The sequence below is a fragment of the Cydia splendana genome, chromosome 14 (genome assembly GCF_910591565.1).
Source record: "Cydia splendana chromosome 14, ilCydSple1.2, whole genome shotgun sequence".
NCBI lineage: Eukaryota > Metazoa > Arthropoda > Insecta > Lepidoptera > Tortricidae > Cydia > Cydia splendana.
The window spans coordinates 19,532,940-19,555,684 of NC_085973.1; the positions used below are offsets into that span (position 1 = coordinate 19,532,940).

At 38.6% G+C, this 22,745-nt stretch overlaps 1 protein-coding gene across 1 annotated transcript in view; it reads left to right on the plus strand.

Moving 5' to 3' along the window:
- Positions 1 to 22,745, plus strand: part of LOC134796697 (uncharacterized) — a 41,213-nt gene that overhangs the window by 12,275 nt on the left and 6,193 nt on the right. The window contains exon 2 of the mRNA XM_063768867.1: positions 12,233 to 14,796. Coding sequence (XP_063624937.1) covers positions 12,233 to 14,796 — 2,564 coding nt within the window. The remainder of the gene's footprint in view (positions 1 to 12,232; positions 14,797 to 22,745) is intronic.

Genomic DNA, 22,745 nt, shown 5'->3' on the forward strand with positions numbered 1-22,745 from the left:
TATTTGACAACTTGAATTACAGAGGGGCAGTACCTACAGTGATCCCCACACTAGGTTTAGCCTGTAACGTGGGGATCTAAGCGAAATACAAATTATTATTTCGTACATAAGTTCCGAAAAACTCATTGGTACGAGCCGGGGATTGAACCCGCGACCTCCGGATTGAAAGTCGCACGCTCTTACCGCTAGGCCATCAGCGCTTCTATGTGCAACCATATACAGGATGATTCATGAGACGTGAGCAGGACTAATCCTGCACACTCAGTAACTGATAATTGATCGATCACCGTCGTATTTAGGTGAAACAACCACACTTTTTCCTATTTTTTAACTTTTTAGTGAGGACAAATTTAATTCTCTGCAATCATGGTTACCCTACAAGACCTAATTAATAAACATAAAACCTCTTTAAAGTCTTGACCGTAATGACAGCATTTTGATTACGAAGAAAATAAACTGTCAAACTTGAGTGAGATACGAGTTTTCAAAAGTAACCAGACCGTGATGACATTCAATTTGACACAGAATATCGATAGTTTATTATTTTAATTTTAAGGTGACCATGCATGTCGTAAATAAATTAATAACTTTTTTTTTTCAACACGACTAGAAAATTAACGTTAACCTCACTAATACTCATACGAAACAGTTGCTTATAATTTACGAAATGCGCAGTGTTAGTCCTGCTCACGTCTCCTGAATCACCCTGTATAGGCAAATAAGTTCGCATCCCATCATAATCACAATATTATATTGTGTTTAAAGAACACTATTCTGTTTTTTTCTGTTTCTCATTACTTCCCCAGAAATGTGACTCACACGCCAGCTTACTTAGTAGTGTTAGTACAGTCGCCATCAGATATATCGGAGGGTCCGAGGTGCTCAAAAATATCTGAACACGCACTCTAACGCCTTGACAATAGAGGCGTGTTCAGATATTTGTGAGCGCCTTATCCGCCCCGATATATCTGATGGCGACTCTACTAAGCTAACATTAAAAGCGCTATTGTAATTTTAGGTAAAATAATTTGCGTCATTTTCAATTGATAATAAGAATAAAAACATATAATCTATAAAACTTAAAAAAAAAAAATTAAGCACTGTAGGGATTTGAACCCAGATTCATTGATACTCTAGCTAAAATTTATTCAAAACAGATGTTGTGGGTGCCACAAGCACATGACAATCAACGTCTGAAAATACGTATCAGTTGGTTCTAAGTTACTTGTCAATGTCTCAAATAAGAATTTAAATTCTCAATTGTTCTTCCTAAAAATATTCATGCGCTGCACTGCGCCCTCTAGGTTACTTTACTGTAACATTACAAATCTACTGACGTTAGACACTGACTTTAGGTATGTGAGTGTGCGTGAATGCAAGATATTGCAATATTTTGCAGTTTTATTCTCTGATTATTTAGATTAGACACTGTTGAGTATAACATGTTTCGATTTGGACGTAATATTTTTTATTGTTTTCGCCAATATCAACACATCTTATGAAACTGTTTATATTTTGGGAGAAACGGTGAAAATCCACAATTCGTGCACACTGACGCCATCTTTTGGCTGATAATTGGCATCCCATCCCTAGACATCCACCTTAAGTAAGTCAATGCGGCCAATTCCGTCATACGGGAAATTCCGTCAACAAGCGTTTTTCTCTGAAACAATACCTACACAATTAGTAATTTCCTCGACAAATCAGCGATTGCTGAAACTAAAAGCTATCGCTGCTTTGTCGAGGAAATTACTAATTGTGAACTGTTTCAGAGAAAAACGCTTGTTGACGGAATTTGCCGTATGACGGAATTGGCCGCATTTACCACTTTTTAGATGGCTCTACAGTGTCAATGCTTTATTTGTAATACCTACTCTAGAAATCCGTATAAACGTACATATATAAACCTGATAAGCACACAGTTGAGTAAAATTTCATACAATTTTCATTGTGATGCTGATGCTTGGAGAACCTTTACACTTCCTAATCTTACTAAGCTCTAAATCATAATTAGATTCCAAAATATGTTGCCACTGCAATAATTTGTTTGTAAAATAGTAAATTCCTTTCTATAAATAAATACGCTAAGATAATTTATTTATTGGTAATTTTACGCCTACGATTTAAAAAAGTACTTTTATTTACTTATTTTTACATAAATACAAGACGCGCTAGTAAAAAGTGACAACATTGTCTTACTTTTTTTGGAATTTAATTATGATTTAGAGTTTAGTATTAAAGTATTTACCTTAGATACTTATACATCTCTGTTATACTTATTGTAGTGGGTATTTACCCAAACCTGGGGTGTGTTTATAAACGTTGCTGTTATTTATCATGTAACCTTCAATGTTGTATAGACTAAAAGAGCCCTACTTGAGGCCTACTTCCAGAAAACAAAATTAATTCTAAATTTCTCCTATCTTCCTCTAATGCTTGTCCATTATGAAAAATGTAGCTTATTGATTCATTTTCATTTTAGTGCGCTAATCTAAACAGTTGCTCCGCTATAGTTTTCCCATAAAGACGGTCTGCAGAAAAATGTGGTATACTAAATCAATAAATGAGAAATCTGTGGCACTTCGAAATGCTTCCAATATACCGCCGGTACCTGTCAAGGCTATTGCGAAATAAGACGAGCGAATCCTTCAGAATGAAATGTAATGAGAACGTAAAAAGGCTCTTTAATGTTACCTCATTTCTAGTTGGCGACTCGGAACACGTCTCGAGTTTGGCTGGCGGTTAAAACAGTACCTATGCATTCCGACAGCTTAAAGCACTCTTGAGACTGCGAATAGTATATCGTTTCAAAGCTCGAGTTTGTTATATAATACGTTTTTTTATGATATATGTAGGAGGCAAACGAGCGGACGGATCGCCTGATGGTAAGCAATGCCGCCCATGGACACCCCCATGGGCGGCGGTAATCTTCCTGATCGAGTCCACAAGGTTTTTTTTTATTTCTAAATAAGTTAAGAGTTTAAGATATTTTACTTCAATAATAAAGAATGTAGTCTTAAAACTTAAATAAAATGAAGATGAATAAGGATGACGGAGATTTTTTACGAATCCTAATTTCTGAGTTATAATTTTATTATACCTAGTTATAATTATACCTGTTCCTCTGATCGTTAGACCGACCTGGGGGTAGCCCCCCAGCCGGCCTAGCCAAGGTTACAATCGCTATCGCTTCGACAACGAAACGCTTTGTGTCTCTCTATCACTCTTCCATATTTTATAGTTCGTTTTTTTAGCATTAATGTGTCTTTTAATTGAAAAACGATTTAAAAAAATCAGTAACTATTACTTATGAAAGCAAAAGAATGTAAATAATCGTATATGTTTCATAATTGTTACTTATTTTTCAAAAGTGTTTTTCAATAAATAACAACGGGTTGCACTCCGGGAGTGCCGGCAGAAGTGAAAACTCAATGACATTGTAACAGTTTTTCGATCAGGTCACGTGTCCGTCTTACGAAGCGTCTTACGTTTTACGTCTTACGCTGTCGCGAGTTTAACATTTTTCCCCATCACAAAAAGTGTACAGCGCCGCTAAAGAAGTTTTCACTTTAAAAAAAAACACGTCAAGATTGTTTACCTTTTTTCTAATGTTAAAAAAATCGAGCTATAGGCCCTGCACTCGGTAAGCTGTGAACACGCAGCCAAATCACCGACGCGTATGCGCCGCGCGGAATAATGCATGCGCCGGCGCCGCCGCCGCGCCGATTGCGAACTACTTACCGCCGAATAATGCATGAGGCAGCCCGAATGGCATTAACGTAAATCTCGCACAGACAGTTCGGACCGTGTCGACTTTTTATGCACAGTGCATAAATAAATATGGGATTTCGTCAACTCCTTATGAGCATTAACAGCATGATACAATTTGAATGGTAAGTAAGAACGTTTCATAACATTCTTGACAGGATCATAGACGCTGTTAAAATTGCGATGTAAATTGATCATCATTCAGCAGAATGAAAACGATTTAAAAAAAAGTTAACTTAGTTTTGTTATAAATACTTAATAAATATTATATGACTATTTTACACAGATCGACCTAGTTCCACAGTAAGCTCAATAAGGCTTGTATTGTTGGTACCTACAGACGACGATATATGTACATACATATAAAGATATATGTGAATACTTAAATACATAGAAAACAACCACAACTCAGGAACAAATATTTAATTGTTATAACCCACAGAAATAAATGCCCTTACCAAGATTCGAACCTGATGCTCCTGCTTCATAAGCCCTGCCGACTAGAGTAGGAGGAAGCCGTCGATAAGACCGTAATTCGAGGTCAAGTGCCAAATATTTATAGATCGAGCATATTAAATCTGTTAACAGGTTGAACGTTCAACAACATATTTAACTGAACATTGAGAGACCTTATCTTGTTGCAGTAAGGTCTACGAAAGGTACGCTAATAGTAACTGTAGTGTCAGCGGTGGAACTAGTGACCCCGTCACAGACATTTCTAGGATCCCCATCGAGGGTCAACTCGATCTGGCGTAGCCGTGAACTTGGTCAAACGCCTATCATCGGCCTAGTTTGTTTGCTAAGTATATACCACTGCGCCTGTGCGAAGCGAACACAGATTGTTGCTATTATTCAATATACAAACACATTTTAGGGTCATACACGTCAAATAGGATCATGTAGATACGATGTCATAGTGAATCAATTTGGTTTACTCTTCGACAGTGCTTATTGAGTGATTAACTGTACCTACCTGCCGTGGACATATCAAAAGAGAAGGGCTACGAATACAAATTTTTGGTTTTACTCTTATTATTTTGCGGCATAAAGGAAAAGGACCCCTTTTTTCTATTAACTTTTTTCTTTTAAAATGTGTATCAACCTTCAGCATTTCTAGAATAGTTTTTTCGTGCACCCACACAAGAACCACGAACAAACACAAGATAGTTTTTGACGTTATTTGACGTTATAACGCGCTTGGACCCAAAGAGTCTGCAATAAATATTTTTTATCTTTATTTTACTAATTTTTAATTAATAGTCGGTGGTCTAGCTAGACTCTAGTGGCATTTTCGTGGGAGTAACTGAGAAAGTAATCGGTACTAAACTACTGCATCTGATGAAATTGGCTGTATCAATAAGTATTATATTTAACATTCTTTACGCAGCGGCGAATACTACGAGATTCTTGGCCAATTACACACATTGAGAATTATCCGAGGCGTTAGAGCGTGATATTTTTAGCATAGCTTGTTACGTATAATATATTTTATAACTGTACTATATTTACTCGACGATAGTGATCGTAATTACATGTTTAACATACAAGAGTTAGCAGAGTCACTGGTTTCACTTTCATGGCTCGGCCATCCTCTTGAACATGGTCAAGTTATCCTCGTCTGAACGAGAGCAGACGACTCTATATCACAGAAAACCTTTGTATCTTGAACTCGAGTAACCTATACTCGTAATACCTTCTAATGTGTAAGTATACTGGTTTTCTAGTGGCTAGTGCATGGTAAGTGGTTGGAATGTCTTGATATAATTAACCACATGCACACAGATGGCAGATAAATGTAACGAGTCCGGGAAAGCGTCCGGTGTGCGAGAGAGGCGGAACTAGTCATTATTATTACTTAACTTAATGTTAAACAGATCATTTTCGAGAAAATTTGATCTTTCAAATTACATATGGATAATTCGGTTAATAGCTTCTCATAAATCTCATAATTTTAATATACGTGCGCGATATCATTACCTTTTTGATTTGAATACTTACTCAATAAAAGTTAAGTTTTTAGGTAATAAGTTTTCACCTTCAGACTTACAATTGCCATCAGATACATCGTAGCGGCCAACGTGGTCCCGAATATATAATATATGTTCAGATATTTTTGAGCACCTTGGCCGATCTGATTTATCTGATAGCGACTGTACATTGCATTTCAAATTTGATTTTCATATATCTGCAAATGTAGGTACCTAACTTTAATGCATGAAGATTGTAATCGTCTTATTTAATTACTTCTTTAGTCATGCTGCATAGATCCCATGAAGTTTAACAGATATTACAGAAATATGCATTAATGCATTGATACTTGATAGCTGATGGCAGAATACACAGTTTTCTGAACGGAGCCGGGCGGTGATTTCTCTAGAAAGTATAAACAATTTAGCATGAAATGGTTTCTTAACGCGTAATGTCTTGTATGCAGCTGACACGATTGCAGCGGATAGGTACTTACTGAATAAGTTCTATATAATTTATAATTTAAGTAAGTAGTTGATATTTATTGGGCTGATGTTTCTTGTTGGCAAGTATAAATAATTGTTACAATCGGATGTTTGGAATTGATATTGGTTTAGGATTAAGCAAAAAAAATAGATAAGAAATATTTTAATGAACAAAAAAGATGATGTGACAACAATTAGCAGCGATACTGCTAATAGTGTAACAGATTATTGTGGAGAATAAACATAAAACAAGTTGTTGTTAAAGAACCAGTCCGTTAAATACCTACATCGATTTTAGGTGTTATAGCTGGTTATAACTACAACCACACGGCACTTATTATGAATGCTCGACTTTAAAAATAACAGCAATATTAGAACTTAAAACGACCTAGTAAAAATCATGTAGGTACCTAGCCTTATTTAAACCTTATGGTTATAAAGTTTTTGTCTTTTTGCTTATTGACAGAGTGGTCGTGGTCATCATTTCAGCGATTGGTTAGGATTAGGTAGGTATATATGTACCTTAACCTGTATTCCATAATTTATTTTGCTTATTCCACACAATTGACAAGTAACACAATGTAAATACAGATCTACCTACCATTCCGTAACGATTCATTATGTTGATCAATAAAAATCATAAAAGGTTGTTTTAGTTTTGCTTCTGATGAAATGAAAGCATTACACGAATACTTACGTCGTTTGTTTATAACAATAAGAATTAATCAACCCATGTATCCATAAAATTCATAAAAGATTTGTTTTGCTTCTAATAACAATAGGCAATAAAAAGTCGAAAATGTCTATGAAGGCGTTATACGTCGCTTGTTTTAAGCAATAAGAACTACAGTCCATGAGGAAAGGCCATAAGTTTCTCAGACGACTCAGACTGATAGACGACTACGTGAATATATTTTTCTCGAGAGCAATATGGAACAGTTTCCAATAGAGACCGTGGGAGGATTACACAATGCCTGTAATGAAGCGGGGAAACGCGGAAAGCGCGAGAATGATGTAAAGATGATCGTAATGTCATCTCTATTATGACATGTTGACAATGGCGTTTCTATCGGCGAATGAGGTTGACATAAGTAGACAGTAATTATGAATTTGATTAATTATTTCTCATTGTTGACTTTATGCCTGCAACTTGAAAACATGCGAAGAGTCTGGGAAACGCAACCAGTGTGCTTGCAGTTGAGTAGTGACTAACTTAACTTGGGCAAGTAGTTCTGCATAACAGAAATGAAGTTTATTTTTAAGTAAGTAGAAATTTTTCACCATACATATAAGTATTTATATTACACAGCTCCGGCCCTCTGCGTTAACAGTTAACGCGCGCTTGCGCACTGCAGTGGTAGGGCTGCATTCGCGGCGCAGGCGCGGAAACGGTACTGTGTAAGGGCTCGTAGTGTATGGAATCATATACTATTAACTATAGTATCAGATGTAATATCGCCATCGCTTGCGTTGTGTGCCTGCAGCACTTCTTGCACAAGCACCTGCGGGCGTAGCGTAGGATGTGGTAGGATGGAGGCTGTTATCTACGTGATGAAGCATTGTTACTATATCAGATCGATAACGTTGAACATAATAATACATGCGTAGTGGTGTGTACCAGTCGGTATTGATGGTTCTTAAATCCCCGCACGATTGACCTTAAGAAAACAGATCATGTGCGTCCGCATATTGATCGATGAATGCGTGTAATATCTCTATCAGCATAGGTCATTTAGAAAGTGATTTATCGAATTAAGAGCTATTACAGATTTAATTACTTAAATAATACATCCGACTTCCACTGATCTGTTTAGGTGGTTAGCACAATTGCAGATTGGTTACCTTCATTGTTGAGCCATCTTGGGTTTATGCCAGTTTGGTTGTTCAATACTGAAGCTTTGAAATGTCCAATATAAAGAAACCCCTAAATGACTTAGAGGGTAATTGCACTTCATGTATATGGATCTATATCTGAATCCCTAAAATCTTTTCTCCTATCTTTGCATTCCCTAATATTGTTTGTCATAATGATCAGATGTCCTAACGCGCGTATTCCCTAATTTTGGTTTCCCTATTATTGAATGGGCGATTTTTTTTTGTCCTAATATCTTTTTCCCTAATGACACTTTCCATATTGAGTATTTATCCTAATGTTATGTAGCATAATTCTTTTTTTGCCTAATTATTGTTAGGCCTAAAAATTATATATCCTAACCATCATGTTAACTAATTTCACTTAGCCTATCGTTGCTTGACCTAACACTCGTATGCCCTAATTTTGATTTCCCTATTGCGTTTCGTTTTTACAATGGTCGCAGTTCTAACGTAACCTAACCCACCTTTGTGACAGCAGTTCGTTTTTGCGAGGATCACAGTTCTAACCTAACCTAACCCACTTTTGTGGCAACATTTCGTTTTTACAATGGTCGCAGTTCTAACCTAACCTAACCCACTTTTGTGGCAGCAGTTCGTTTTTGCGAGGGTCACGGTTCTAACCTAACCTAACCCACTTTTGTGGCAACAGTTCGTTACCATTCATTATGGAAAGTAATTGTTATGATAATTGATCAATAGGAAAAGTAACTGTTATGACGATTGATCATTAGGGTAATAGCCATTAGGTCAAAACAGTTAGAACATGTTATTTTATGCCAAACATTGTTAGGGATTTCGAAGAATATGGTAAAAAACATTAGGGATCTTGATAGTTATGGTACAAATGCTTAGGGCAAATGAGTCTTAGGCTAACCATTACATTATGGAAAATAATCGTTATGACAATTGATCATTAGGGCATGTGCCCATTAGGACAAACCAGTTAGGGCAAGTGACTTTAGGACAAACGTTGTTAGGGATTCAGAATGACACCCCATGTATATACATTTAGTCGCAAGTAGCATGGCCACATTGGCTACTTTATGATTTTTTTTAAAATATTATAGTTAAGAAATAAATAATAGATCTGCTTAAATAACTACTACAGATCTTCCGCAAACTGCGAAACAGTTTGTTAGCGAATGAAATATCCCTTTATATGTCTATATTTTTTACGGTAGGTATAGTACGCCCAAGCGCCATAAAAATGCATAATGTGTCCATGCAATTGTGCAACTCGCCGTAAATAGCCCCTTATCATACAATACCTAATAATTAGGTATGACATGTTCAACACTGTGTAGTTAATCAGTGAACGCTCCAGTTGCCGACGCACAATAGTCACAATGATGAACACACGACCCGCTCTTGACAGTCGGTTAAAGGGCAACTCTCTAGGAAAGCGACGATACAGTTAGTGCATGTTACACTTGTTCATTAGATAAGTGTCCTTTAGGAAAGTTAAAGAAAACGAGAAACAATGACAGGTTCTTTCAAGCCATTAAGTAGAGTCAGTTCTCATGTAATTATCTATATATACCTACTATTACTAGTCTCACTGCTAATTAGGTACCTAGCTCATAGGTAATGTGAAAGGATAATAGTATTTACTTGGATGTTCTGTGTTTCAAAAAAGATTGTTTAAAATGTTATCTCTACATACTTTTTCGTATGAACCTACGAAAATAGTTCAGTTTTCCAAAGGGAAGTATTATCTACGCGTCCTTACGCTCTTAAGAATAAAGTAATGTCCCTTCTTCCTGCCTCCTGTACCTAAGTAACTTAGTCACAATAACAGTTGTATGTTAACACATTTATTTCATTTATTTATTGCATTCCATGGTATTTACAGATGGTATTTTAAATTGAATTGAACAGCATGGACCCTGAATAGGGTATGGCAAGTTAACCTTAATAGCTAAATACATACTTAAAGTTACCTTACAAAACATATTATGTATTGCTTAATATCTAGTTAGTTTCATCACAGTAAATAATAATTAAGGAATCTAATTAACACTAATAATAGTAATAATAATCAATACGAATTTAAATGCTATACTTGTTTTTCTTATTTCATTTAGTTGCATAACAGCCATTTACACATATTTTGTCACGTTTGAAAAGAATAGCTTTCACGGTCTATCATTGTCAGTAGGTAATATACTATTATTATGTAAATCCACACGTTTTGTGTGTCATCGCCGTCGGATAAAAGAAATTATCAGAGCGCGACTGATGTCCAAGGCGGGGCGAAGGACAATTACACGTGATTAAATTCATAATTACTTACTGGCTGATATTATGAATACGAAAGAAACCCTGCCGGTATGTTACATTTCACGCTTTAACTAAGGTGGATTCGGGTAATTCTAAATCACTACCGAATGATTTACATGAAACCGGTTCTTATAAAAAAATTAAGTAGAAAACTCAGTAGTAGCGTCTGTATACGACAAAAAAGTGCGATGTACGGCAAATGATGTTGATGAATTTTCCTTTCGCAGAGTTGGTCCTTTTGACTCACAGATTGATTTAAGAATGGGAGCTTATGAAATTTTTGATGCAAATTTTTTCCTACAGCAGGAAAACCACCAAAATTTAAAAAAGAACTAGTTTTGTTATGTGTAACTTGTAGCCCACATAGTTTAGTATCATTTTCATGTTAATCAAAATATGTTACTGTCGGCACAGGCTTAATTATTTATTTATTTAAGTATAGGAAATCTTTCCCAATTCGCCTTCTTTAATATATGCCACTATGTATTAAACACAAGATATTTGTTGCCACTATGTAACCCAAGATAATCGTTTTGGGACCACAGAGTAAACCGAAATCATGAAACGTGGTTAAACACACATAGCCGCATTTTCTTTTTCGTTTCACTGTCTCGGAGAGTCGGAGTTTCCGGCTGACTCGTCCGTTTTCCGCCGCATTTCTCCACTCGCTTTGATGTGCGTCGGCGCAACGCCCAGCGGCAACTTATAAAATATTATTTGATATTTTATTACTCACTCGCACCTAAGCACAATGATCTGGCAATGATGTCAACATCATCAAATTTGACGTCAATATCATCGAATTTACCTCAATTTGAAAGTACTTATAAATTAGAAAATCGAATTGAATTTGTTCAAAATTGAATTGAAATTGAATTCGTTTTAAAATCGAACGAGACAAAACAAAAGCAACTTGTTTTCCGTTTCATTGGAGGTATTTGTACCTTACCTTACCTGTATTAAGGTTGTTAATCGAAAGGCAAAACTACCCGAAGTGTAAATTACACAGCGCGCGGTAATACGAATGCCAACGGAATACTTTTCCGTTTTGTGCACAAAGTGTGATGACATTATGACTGTCATGACTGCACATGACTAAAAAATATTTACATCAATAGAACTGTTTTGACTTAGGTATAGCTTGTTTAAAACATAAACATCACTCAAGTTGGTTTACTATTCACGCAATGTTAGTATTAATTCCGCTCGGAAAATCACACCGATTATCATGCGTTTATAGGTTTCCTGCCACTTTCACTCACTGCGAGGGTTTAACTGTTACGCGTGTAGTGAATGCGATCAAAGCTCATGGCTAATATTATTATATATTGATAGTAATCAACTAATCAGGTATTTAATCGCAGTAATATCAATAAATGAATAGAAAAACAGCTACCACGCACGCATGTGTAGGTCATTAATTTGAGTTACTTGCATAAACCCCGCCGTTTTATAAATGCTTATGCTCATGTTTCTATCTGAGGGTCGAGATTCTCGGAACACATACCTACTATGAAATTAAAGACATAATTTAAAGTTCAAACGCGTGTTACATAAAAAAAGTCTATGCCAGCATGATGCCACAGAGCGATTTTTATGAAGTTAGTGCATCAAACTAATAGGTAAGAACTATATAACTAGATATCAAAGCAACTGCTAAACGATGTTGTATTTCTAAAAAAGAAATATCTGGACAAACTTACACAAATCGACTTAGTTCCAAACTAAGCAAAGTAAAATATTTTAAATAATTATCATCAAGCTTAGAGAAATTGTGAAAGGTTCACACAAAAATTAACTCCGTAACTAAGTAACAATTATGGCATCAATTTTATGACTGGTTTCCCTTGTTCCAGATGATTCCCGTAATACGGACGTGCGCCGTGCTCTGGTTGGCGGTGGCTTGCGCGCGCGCCGGCGACGACAACACCACCACCACCACCACCGTCATCCGCACCACGCTGCTGCCCGCGCGCACCACGCGCACCGAACTCAAGGTCTCGCGCAGCCTCAACCCCGACACCACCACCACCCTCAACGTCCGCACCAGGACGGGGCACATGACTCAACTTATAGTCAAGAAAAAGGATAGATCTACTACCCCAGCTAGCACAACGATCGCCCCAACTACCTTGCCTATTAAGGACGCAAATGAAATGAAGGTTAACATCACTGAGGAAAACAAAAACAAAACAGAAAGCAGAGACCAAAGAAAGCTCAACTACGTAGGCACGCTCAACAGCGACCTAGCTGGATTCGATTATTACTTAAATCGTAAAAACTCCGAGGAACCCAGCGACATTAAAGCGGAGTACGGCAACTGGTCGCCCGTGTCCGTCTACCCCGAGTCCCATATCCAGGAGGACGGCAAACAGCCGCAGGCGGACCCGGAGACCTCCAGCTACTACCCCACGTACGACAACGAGAAGAGAACCGAGAACAAAAAAGTTTACATCACATCGACCAGCTTTTTGGATTACGGAGGCCCTATTAAGAACTATAGGTTCGATCCCAGTAATCCGGTTATAAAGAACGACAGGAACCCCGTCTACATCGAAGTCGTCAGCACGAAAGTTTCCGAAGGCGAGGGACGGTCTTCGAAAGTGCCGGATCCCGTTATTATTAGCTCAGACCCTGTCTATACGAAGAAGGTTTTGGACAAGTTCAACAAACGCGGCAGGTCTATTCTGACACTCGGTGATGACGGGATTCCTGAAATCCAGGGCGTGAGAATGCCCGACGACGAATCCGATAAGAAAACGTGGCGCAACGCGAGGGTTGTCAACGGCGAGCTTCTACCGTACCCGGAAGGATACACTCCCCCCAAGGTCATACCTGAGGCCGACGTGTATCCTGACGTATCTGTTGCCGACCCCGCGCAAAACTTCGGTCCGTTCACCAAAGACGACAATTTCGAACCGAAAGACGGTCCCTTTACAAAACACGACAACATCAAGTTCGACGAGGGCGACAGCATCGGTCCCTATATGACCAGCGACAACCCAACGTTCGCGTATAAGCACAAAAAAGAAAATCATTATCCGAAATCCGGGTACGGTCCTTTCACTAAAGCCGATAATTCGAAAGTCGCAAACTCGAAACTCATTGAATATATTAAGCAAATTAACGAGCAGGAATCGAAACGCGATTACTTCAGCGGTCGGAGCTCCCGCGCGCACACCGGCGACCTCGAATACGCCGAGAGCCACATCCAGCGACGCATGCTGCAGCACCCCGGCGAGGTCAACTACCCCAACTCCGCCATGTATACGCCCAAGAACGCCAGGCCGGGCTTCGACGAGAGCGTGAGGAACCCCGTCCTCCAATACGCGCACCCCGATCTAGGCGTGCAACCCGCTAAAGTCACGCGCGACAATCCAGAATTTTACGAAAACAATGAACGTAAAGTAAAATATTACACCACAAATGTACCAAAGAGCGCTCATCCGTATCCCATGGAGCCCATCGACGGATACGGCCAGCAGCGCTCACAGGGGCCCACCAACGCCAACCGCTACTACGAGGACGAGTACAACAAGTTCTCGTACTACGACCGCAGCCACACCACCCCGCGCTATCCCTACAGCTACGGCTACGTCAAGCGAGTTCCGGAACCTTCCCTGTGGAAGAAGTTCACCGACTCCATGAAGGACACGCTCCACACCGCGACCCAGACCGTCCATCAGCTAACCAAACCCATAACAGATCCTATTGCTAAAGTGACGCAACCCATCTTTGATCCTTTAGTCGAGGCTACGCAGAAAATATCGCACAACTTAGGACTGTATCCATCAAACTCTTTACAAACCCAGAGATACGCACAGGATAAGATCGGCGTTGCCGCGGTAGCGTCTGGAGCTCCGGCAATGTTGCCCGCTATAGGCCTGATGGCCGGAGGCGCGGCGCTCGGGATAGGCGCCGTAGCCATGGGCAGGCTGTTCGACGGGAACTTGATGCGAAGTGCGAGCTTGACGGAGGACTACGACGAATTAGAAAAGGAACACAAGCGCGCTCTAACCGGAGCCCCGTACGACATCGACAGAAAATTCATCAGCCGACAGAAAGTGTACGATGACAATTATAAAATGCCAAGTGAGAACGTGTACGTGGTGATGTCTCCCGACGAAGTGAAGAGGTCAAAGCGCGATGTGTTTATCCAGGCAGATAGTTATCACGGCGAGGATTTAAGAAGGACGAAGCGTCAAAGGCGGTCTCTGTCTGAAGATATGCCCGAGGAGCTGCAGCACCTGGACGGCAACTGGGGCGGGTCGTCGCTGACGGCGGCGGCCATGGAGCTGGTGCGGCAGACGGACTGGCGCGACCACCAGTGCGCCAAGCACACCTTCTGCCGGGTGCTCACCGCGCAGACCTCAGACTCCATCTTCGCCATGGAGAAGAAGATGGAATCGTTACTAAAAATGTAAGTAGCCTTGCCATACTTCTTTGCTAACGTTTTTATAAAACGTGTTTAATAGGTAAGTACCAGGATATTTAAAGATAAACATAAAAGACATTTGTTTGTGACAATCACAAAACATGTACGAACATGTACAGAGAACAAAAGCAAAGAAATAAAATATTAAATGCGCATCACGAAATGGATCCAACTCACGTCAGCATAATGCTATTAGCTATAAGCCAGCGCTATTCTTCCATTCCGTCAAAAAGTCCAAAGTATCCATTTTTGGAGTGGCGGTGCACGTCGATTTAAATGACACAACACTTCTTGTTGTAGACAATATTTATTCGCCAAGCTTACGCTAAAAGGCCACAGTAACTTTATTATGAGAACTACATTATAGGTCTGTTTGGATGCGTGGCGATTCGCCACACATTCATCAACTAGTCCGGTCCCCAATCATGATCTATCCATTGTATGTCTTTCCAGAATCATTGATAGTATTTTTAAACACTTACTATAATTTCGAAACTATGGTTACAGTTTCGAAATTATAGTAGGTAAGTGTTTAACCGCAACACTGGCCCGGAATCTTCATGAAAAGAAAGTGTTTGTTCAAGAACTCTAAATTTCCAAATTTGATGACTGCTGTAATGGACCATTTCTTAAGCGCATCACATTGCATTCGCGCTGCTCTACATAAGTATATTCCCACACTTTTCGCGTACAAACGACAAACACTAACTGCCCTATTAGAGCACACTGTCGTTGCGTCACAAGTTTCACTTTCAAAGGTCGCCAGCGCAGCGTAAATATCGTCGCAGTATTCTACGCACGCACTGTTACATTCACATATGTTTATACGCGCAGCTGAACGCTCTTGTGCGAGCAACTTTCGTGATTTAAATGACAACGCAATAAATCACGACGGCAATTTATAAGGCGCATAATACGTGTGAAGTTATACTATGAATTGTAAGAATTGTTCTCAATGCTTAAAAGTCACACGCAATTGTTCCTTTCGTATTTATTTACAGTGTTTAACCGTATCTACCTACTGTGTTAATACTTCAATTTTGTGATGAACTGATGATACAAATGAGCCCCACAATAACTCAACATTTAACGTTTTAAACAATTTATATAGATTTAATATTGCTTTTGCATTCCCATAGAAATACCTAAACATCACCATTACGGTAGCAATTCGGTACGATTCACAATAAAACCGTAGCGAAGAATCGTAGTGTCTGTAACTTTTAAATCCGGCATTTACGGGTTAAAACACCCCCATTAAGGATACAAATAACCACACCTATCATAAACTTATGGCGTTGAAAAAAGAAGTTAAAGCCCTGCCAATGTTTGTACCGTGCCACAGCTAGAGACACAAACACGTACAAACGAGTTGCGTCAACTTTCCTTTACAACGGCCCAGCGGGATGACTTAGGCGATGACCGTTGCGACAAGTGTTGGCCAACGCTTTTCCAGAAAAAAATACCCACAAGTTCAATCCATCTTCTGTCCTTTACAAGCCAGCGAGTCGGCGATGGCAAGTTGATGACCGATCGATGTGACATAGTTGTCACGCTTTGCCAGATGAAAATACTGAAAAGCACATTAATTCTTCGCATTCACAATCTTGATTATATATAACTATGTATAGGTACATTCGGTGCAATATGTACCCAACTCATGGAATCGAATGAGTGAAAATAATTAAAATCGATAGGTACTTACGATATACTCGTACTGACCTATTCATATTCACGACTAAATTCATAGAAAGTCATAGAAAGAAAAGAATCAAAACCCTTATCAGCAAAATGTAACAATACCATCAATATTTAAAAATTACACACCTCTGGAAAATGTTCCATCAGTCCTCTGATTGATTTTATTGCTAGTTAAGATTCTGTCTCTGTCTAAATAACTGGTTATGCCACTTTTAATATAGCCAATTTATTGTAATTAAGCGATATTACACGTGTAGGTAAAGAGATGGAAGTCTTTGCCTAACCCGGGAGTTTTATTCCAAGCTGACAAGTAGAAATAAACTGACAGAACCTTCAACAAGTGGAAATCCATGATTTCTGCTGCCGTATGCATGTAAATATCCATGTGTTTGTGTTACTCCAAACATTTGCGTCGTAGCATCAGTCGCAAAAGTGAGTGGCCGGAGAAAGTGCAACGTGCAACCTCGAAGCACCGTCACGTAATATGTACAGGCGTCCTGGCACACTGGTCAACATTTACCGGAAAATACAAATGGAACGAATAATACCCGAATAGAAATCTACTGGAAAACTATTTAAGATTTTCCATGGTAACCTGACAAGGCGAGGCTGGCGATTAAGCAGCTCTATGACACCTTTTTATGATAAAACTAGCGACCCGCCCCGGCTTCGCACGGGTTACATAAAACCTTAACAATTAAACACCTAAACCTTCCCAAGAATCACTCTATTGATATGTGAAAACCGCATGAAAATCCGTTCAGTCGTTTTTGAGTTTACCGCGAACATGCAGACATACAGACGCGGCGGGAGAATTTGTTTTATAATATGTTGTTAGTGTTTAAAAACTGGTGTTAAAAACCTATTTTACTGGGTTTGTGATTTGCGTAACATTATTGGTACTACATCCATTATATTATAGGGTAGTAGAATGTTAATGAAAGTGTTTTATTAGCTGCTGAAATCTATACCTTAGGTAGAAACCTGAAACAGACGTACCATTATTTTTGGTATCGTATTGCCCGGTAGTGGCGCTTTCTCTTCTGCCTTTTACTTTACAAAAGTTCTGCAAAATATTTCTTCATAACCCTTGACCGTATCACAAACAAATGGCCACCGACCGTTAAAGCAGTGTGTGTATGTGTGTGTCTGTGGGGCAGACAGTGATTATGATGCAGCAGACAGTGCACAATTAACACGTTACATTAAATTTGCATAGTGATGGACGTTTAACACGCTTGTTGAATGAAGGCCGCACCTCTAGTGACCCGAAACAAATATACAACAACGCGTGTTTAGCATTCCCTCCGTTTGTGTTTTCAATGTTTACGTCGGAGCCCTTTCTTACACTACCATCTTGTAACAAATATTTTGGGAATAAAATTTGTCTTTATCTTGGCAAATCTTGTCCTATCAGTATCACGAATAATCTATGTAACGCTTCCATCCTCGACAGCGAAAGCTGTCCCTTTCTTCTCACCTATAGATTTAGAGGAATATTTATACGTTTTATCACTATCTCATTTTTAAAGAGACCCATTAATTTTCGGTCTGATGCAAGTCAATGCACGTGTGGCAGATAATTGTGTCCACACGTGATCCCCTCGTTAGAAACGTCAGTATATCAAGCTGAGATGTCTCAGCGACGCAATATGGGATGCAGTCACGAAACTGAATCACGAGCGAGTCAGCCGTGACTGACTCTCTGACTTGTCGCACTGTTTAACTGACAATGACAACCAATAGTCTGTTCGAGATCCTGAAAACGGTGAAACATAGAGATACTACTCCTAAAAATACGTGTGATTGTTGATATGTTTTAAATACACGATATTTAAAAAAAAATTGAATGAATAGTTAATACCTTTAAAATTATATTTAATGTTACGTAATCGTTTTATCTAGAGATGTGGTGCTGGGGGAAAATGCTGGGGATATCCTGGACCGACTTTCGGACTAATGTTTCCATCCTTAAAGAACTCCGTATCAAACAACGCCTCTCGACTCTCGTAAAGACCCGCATACTCAGTTTCTTCGGTCACGTCTCGAGACGAAACAATGACTCCATAGAGCGTCTAGTGGTGCAGGGTAGAGCCAACGGAACAAGAGCGCGTAAAAGGCCACCTATGCGATGGACTGATCAAATTAAATCTGCCATGGAAAGACCCCTGAACGCATTTGCCAGAATGACATCCAACCGCGGAAAATGGCGAGGAATCGTACGGCAAGCAACATCTGTGCCTGATGTCAGCAGTTGACCACGACACTCTGCAAAGAGTATAACGACTAAGAAGAAGAAGTTCGTTTTATCACGCCGCGCGCGTTTCCCGAAAATGAGGCGCGGAGGGCTGTGTTCAGCGTTGAATAAAAAGTATAAATAATGGAGATACAGTTCTGAAAGTATGGAATCTTTGACTGGAAATATCCTCCTCTTTTATAATATTAATTTTGGTTTCTTAAATATTAATACTTTTTGAAATATTGGGGAAATAAAAAATAACTACTTTTTTCCCCCTTTTTTTGTTTATAAGTTTTGATATTTTTTGTGTGCTAATACACGCTTCGAATACATTTTTCTAGGCATCATGACAAATCTAATGAGGTATCACACGTATTTTTAGGAGTAGTATCTCAATTTTTCACCGTTTTCAGGATCTCGAACAGACTACAAACTCCGTTAACAATGTTGCAGTTCATTTAACATAAGGGTTGGCAAGATAGATATATACGTATACAGTGTGTGTCTTTCATAACGACACTAATTTTAAGTGCTGAAAGTATAAGTCCTAATGAACTTAAATTAGCATATTTAGTTAAAAAAAAAATATTTTTTTTTCATACAAATTAATTGGGCACGCAATGTATCAGTAATAAATTTTATTAAACTTAACAATTGACATGTGATTTCATTGAAATTTCTTTCTTAGTGACATCCTGACACCTATTACAATTACCTACATCGTACATGTCGGTGACACTTTTGATTCACAAGACCGTCAAAAATCATGACAAGTGACCTTGTTCGTAAGAAAAGGACTTAACCGCCCTGCTATCGCGAAACACTTTGCGAAGTTTCTCACTCACAAAAGTTGCTTGAGGAGAAACTTCGCAAGTGTTTTTCTTGGTCAAAGTTCGATTAACGCTAGTCTAGCATCTTGCATAGCTTCGCCATACATTAGAATCATATCCGCTAATTCTTGCGAGGTATAAGGCGATGGTCGTGGCATTTTGGCAAGAAAATTATGACATGACAATTTCATGAAAAAAGTCACCTAAATTTACGTCAACCTACCTGCATCCTGTCATACCAGCCAGTGCAGTCAAAGATTGATGTAAGTAGGTAACTTTGTGTTAACTAAGAAGGCAGAATCAGATAATCGTTTCGTTTAAGTACCGATTGACAACTTCACATTGATTGGGTTGAAGTGTCAAGATAACATCGAGTTTGTTGATCAACACAGACATTCCTAATAAATTTAATAAGCATGTTTGAACTAGGTAATGTGATTTCTAAGAAGTGATAATAAATGTATGTGCAGTGATTTTTGATATCAGTCTAGTTCAGTGATTGCGATTCATAAATGTGGTGGCTAAGACACAGATAGATTTGTTGATGTAAATTTGTAGTGCTAGTGTGGTCAAAATCGCGTATGTTTTAAATTGCAGTGTTTTCTAGTGGATAATTCAGTAAATAAGTTAACGTCGGCAACAGTTCCGAGTTACTTTAATGTTTTGATCGAATTTAAATGGAAACGAAACTAGCTCTTCCTCTCTGAAACGTCAAATAAATGTTTGCATTACATTGCTGCTCGAGAGTTTTTTAAAAATTAATTACTCTTAATAATAAAAGGTAATCGTTATATTCTTTTGATAAAACTGTTAACAGCACTTTAAACTATCGTTACTTAAAACCAATGTCGTTATGAAAGACACACACTGTATACGTAGGTACCCTAAATAGTAAATACGTCATTCGTTTTTTTTATGTCGGTTAAACATACAACTGATATGCGTCCATTGACACAGCGAGATGAACCTGAACCTCAGACATTCATCAGTTCATCACACATCATGGCAACGTTTTTTCAGGCTTCATCCCGATCGATTCCTAAGACTTTGGTGCCCCCTAGACATGGTACCTTAAGCAATAACTTAATTTGCTTATTATTTTATCCGGCACTGCTAACTTTGCAGCCAATACAAATGTGAGCCGACTAATATTAGTTGAGTGAAGCATTGACTGGAACGCACGAGTATCGATTTTCAGGAAATATCATTCGCCTGTCGCGGGTGCATTGTAATAGACGGTTTAATTGGTTTCCGATCGACAAATTGCATACCGATATTCTTAGCACGCTTTGTTTATTTGTTTGACTGCTGCTCCGTTCAAAATAATACCTACTGTTACCCGCCATAGTTACCAACTTGTCTGTTTTAACAATAATAACAACCTACATATTTAGTGCTAGATAATTATAATATAACCAATTATCAAACTGCACAACGGGACGGGAATAATAATATAGGTAACTATATTAAACTGACCTTATTCGGATTGCCATTGCCACTGATAATATTCTTGCGTTTCAACCACCTCACTTTGGCGATGCATTAGCATGTAAATGAAAGAGAGAGACCCGGCCTGCAATACGGGGACGCCTACTCACTCATCGAAGTAACCATTTTTCGGCAACTTCTCACATTTTTATAGAGGATGTATTTCCATTTCCGAAATGGAAATTCCTTATTTCTTGTCAACGATCCTTATTTTTCTGAATAATCCAAACCATATTGCGTCTTTGGCACTCTGGCCATCTTTAGGTTATGTTATGAACATAATAAACATTGAACTCTTAATTGTAATATTACAATCTTATATTAATGCTTATAAAATATGTTTGTCGATTATGCCCAAATCACTAAAGATGTAATACCTCATCCTTCTCCCACGTTTCGAAAGCAGGTAAATCGAATCGTACTCATCATTATCAATCAAGGTTACGCAACAATCAACATCGACATCATTGTCATGAACAATAAAAAATACCGATCGCACGCAATCTACAGCCTAATATGGACCATTTTAATCGAGCTGAGTCAGAGAAAAACATTTTTTCCTCATTGGAGACCAAGCAAATAAAAAAGCAAAACAGCATGACAGCATCGGACGCAATCGAGGCGCCATTGCATCACCGAATCTAAGCCACCAAAAAAACAACCTGCCGGTCAGACGGCTTGCCGCCAAAAAAATATGACTGCGACACGCACAGATTTTAAACAGTACCTACCCATAGGTAAATGTTAGAAGTTATAAATGTTATCATAATGGAAGGTGATCGTTGTTATTTATATATTGTATTTATTGAATGGTATGGTCGTTACTCGTTAGATGGGATGCTTAGCTTGGTTGTTCTCGTAGCGCAATGACGAAAAATATTCAATTTCATACTGCGATAGACTTAGTGATTCAAATTTTACTCTTTACTGTAGGTACATTTGCGGGTTCCATTATTTTCTTTCTATTTACCTTTTGCTCCAAGTGAAGACCTTGATTTTTGGTATACCTATTCGAATTATTTTCCTACTCGTTTTTGTATGTGGTTTGTGTTTGTTATAATTTAGCATGTGTTGGGTTACCCGATAATTCACTGCCAATGCCGCGATTGAATGTCGTCGTGTCCTTCAGAATGTGTTACTGATGAGATCTGTGTGCCGCGGACATAACCTCCGGTTGCGCAACTCGGAAGCGGTGAAAGTGCGCGGACGGCATTCCGGCGCGCGCGCAACAACGTGTACACAATATGTAAACAAGAGGGAAATGCGGGAGTCTACCAACACCTTTGACGTTCGGCTCTTCTATAATGGGTTCAAAATAGTACTTGTTCTACTTTTACGTTTAACTGACATCGAAACTGAAGTTACACTTCATTCAGTACCTATAACATATTTGCATGAAACTTCATAACTATTCTTAGTTAGTTGATCGTGCGACTGTGGGCTAGTTTAGTTTGCGCAATACTTATAGTAATTGAATTACATACTTATAGTAGTACCTTGGTATCATGCGCTTTTCATTACCTCTTTACCATGCCTTTATATTAATAAATGTTGCTAGAAGAACAATGACACTCAAAATTATTTGCTTTGGTAATTTGGTAATTTGATTTTTCAATTTATTTAAATTCGCTAATAATAAGTAGCTTTGGCCTTGCCCCGCTGCTGCCCCTAGGTTA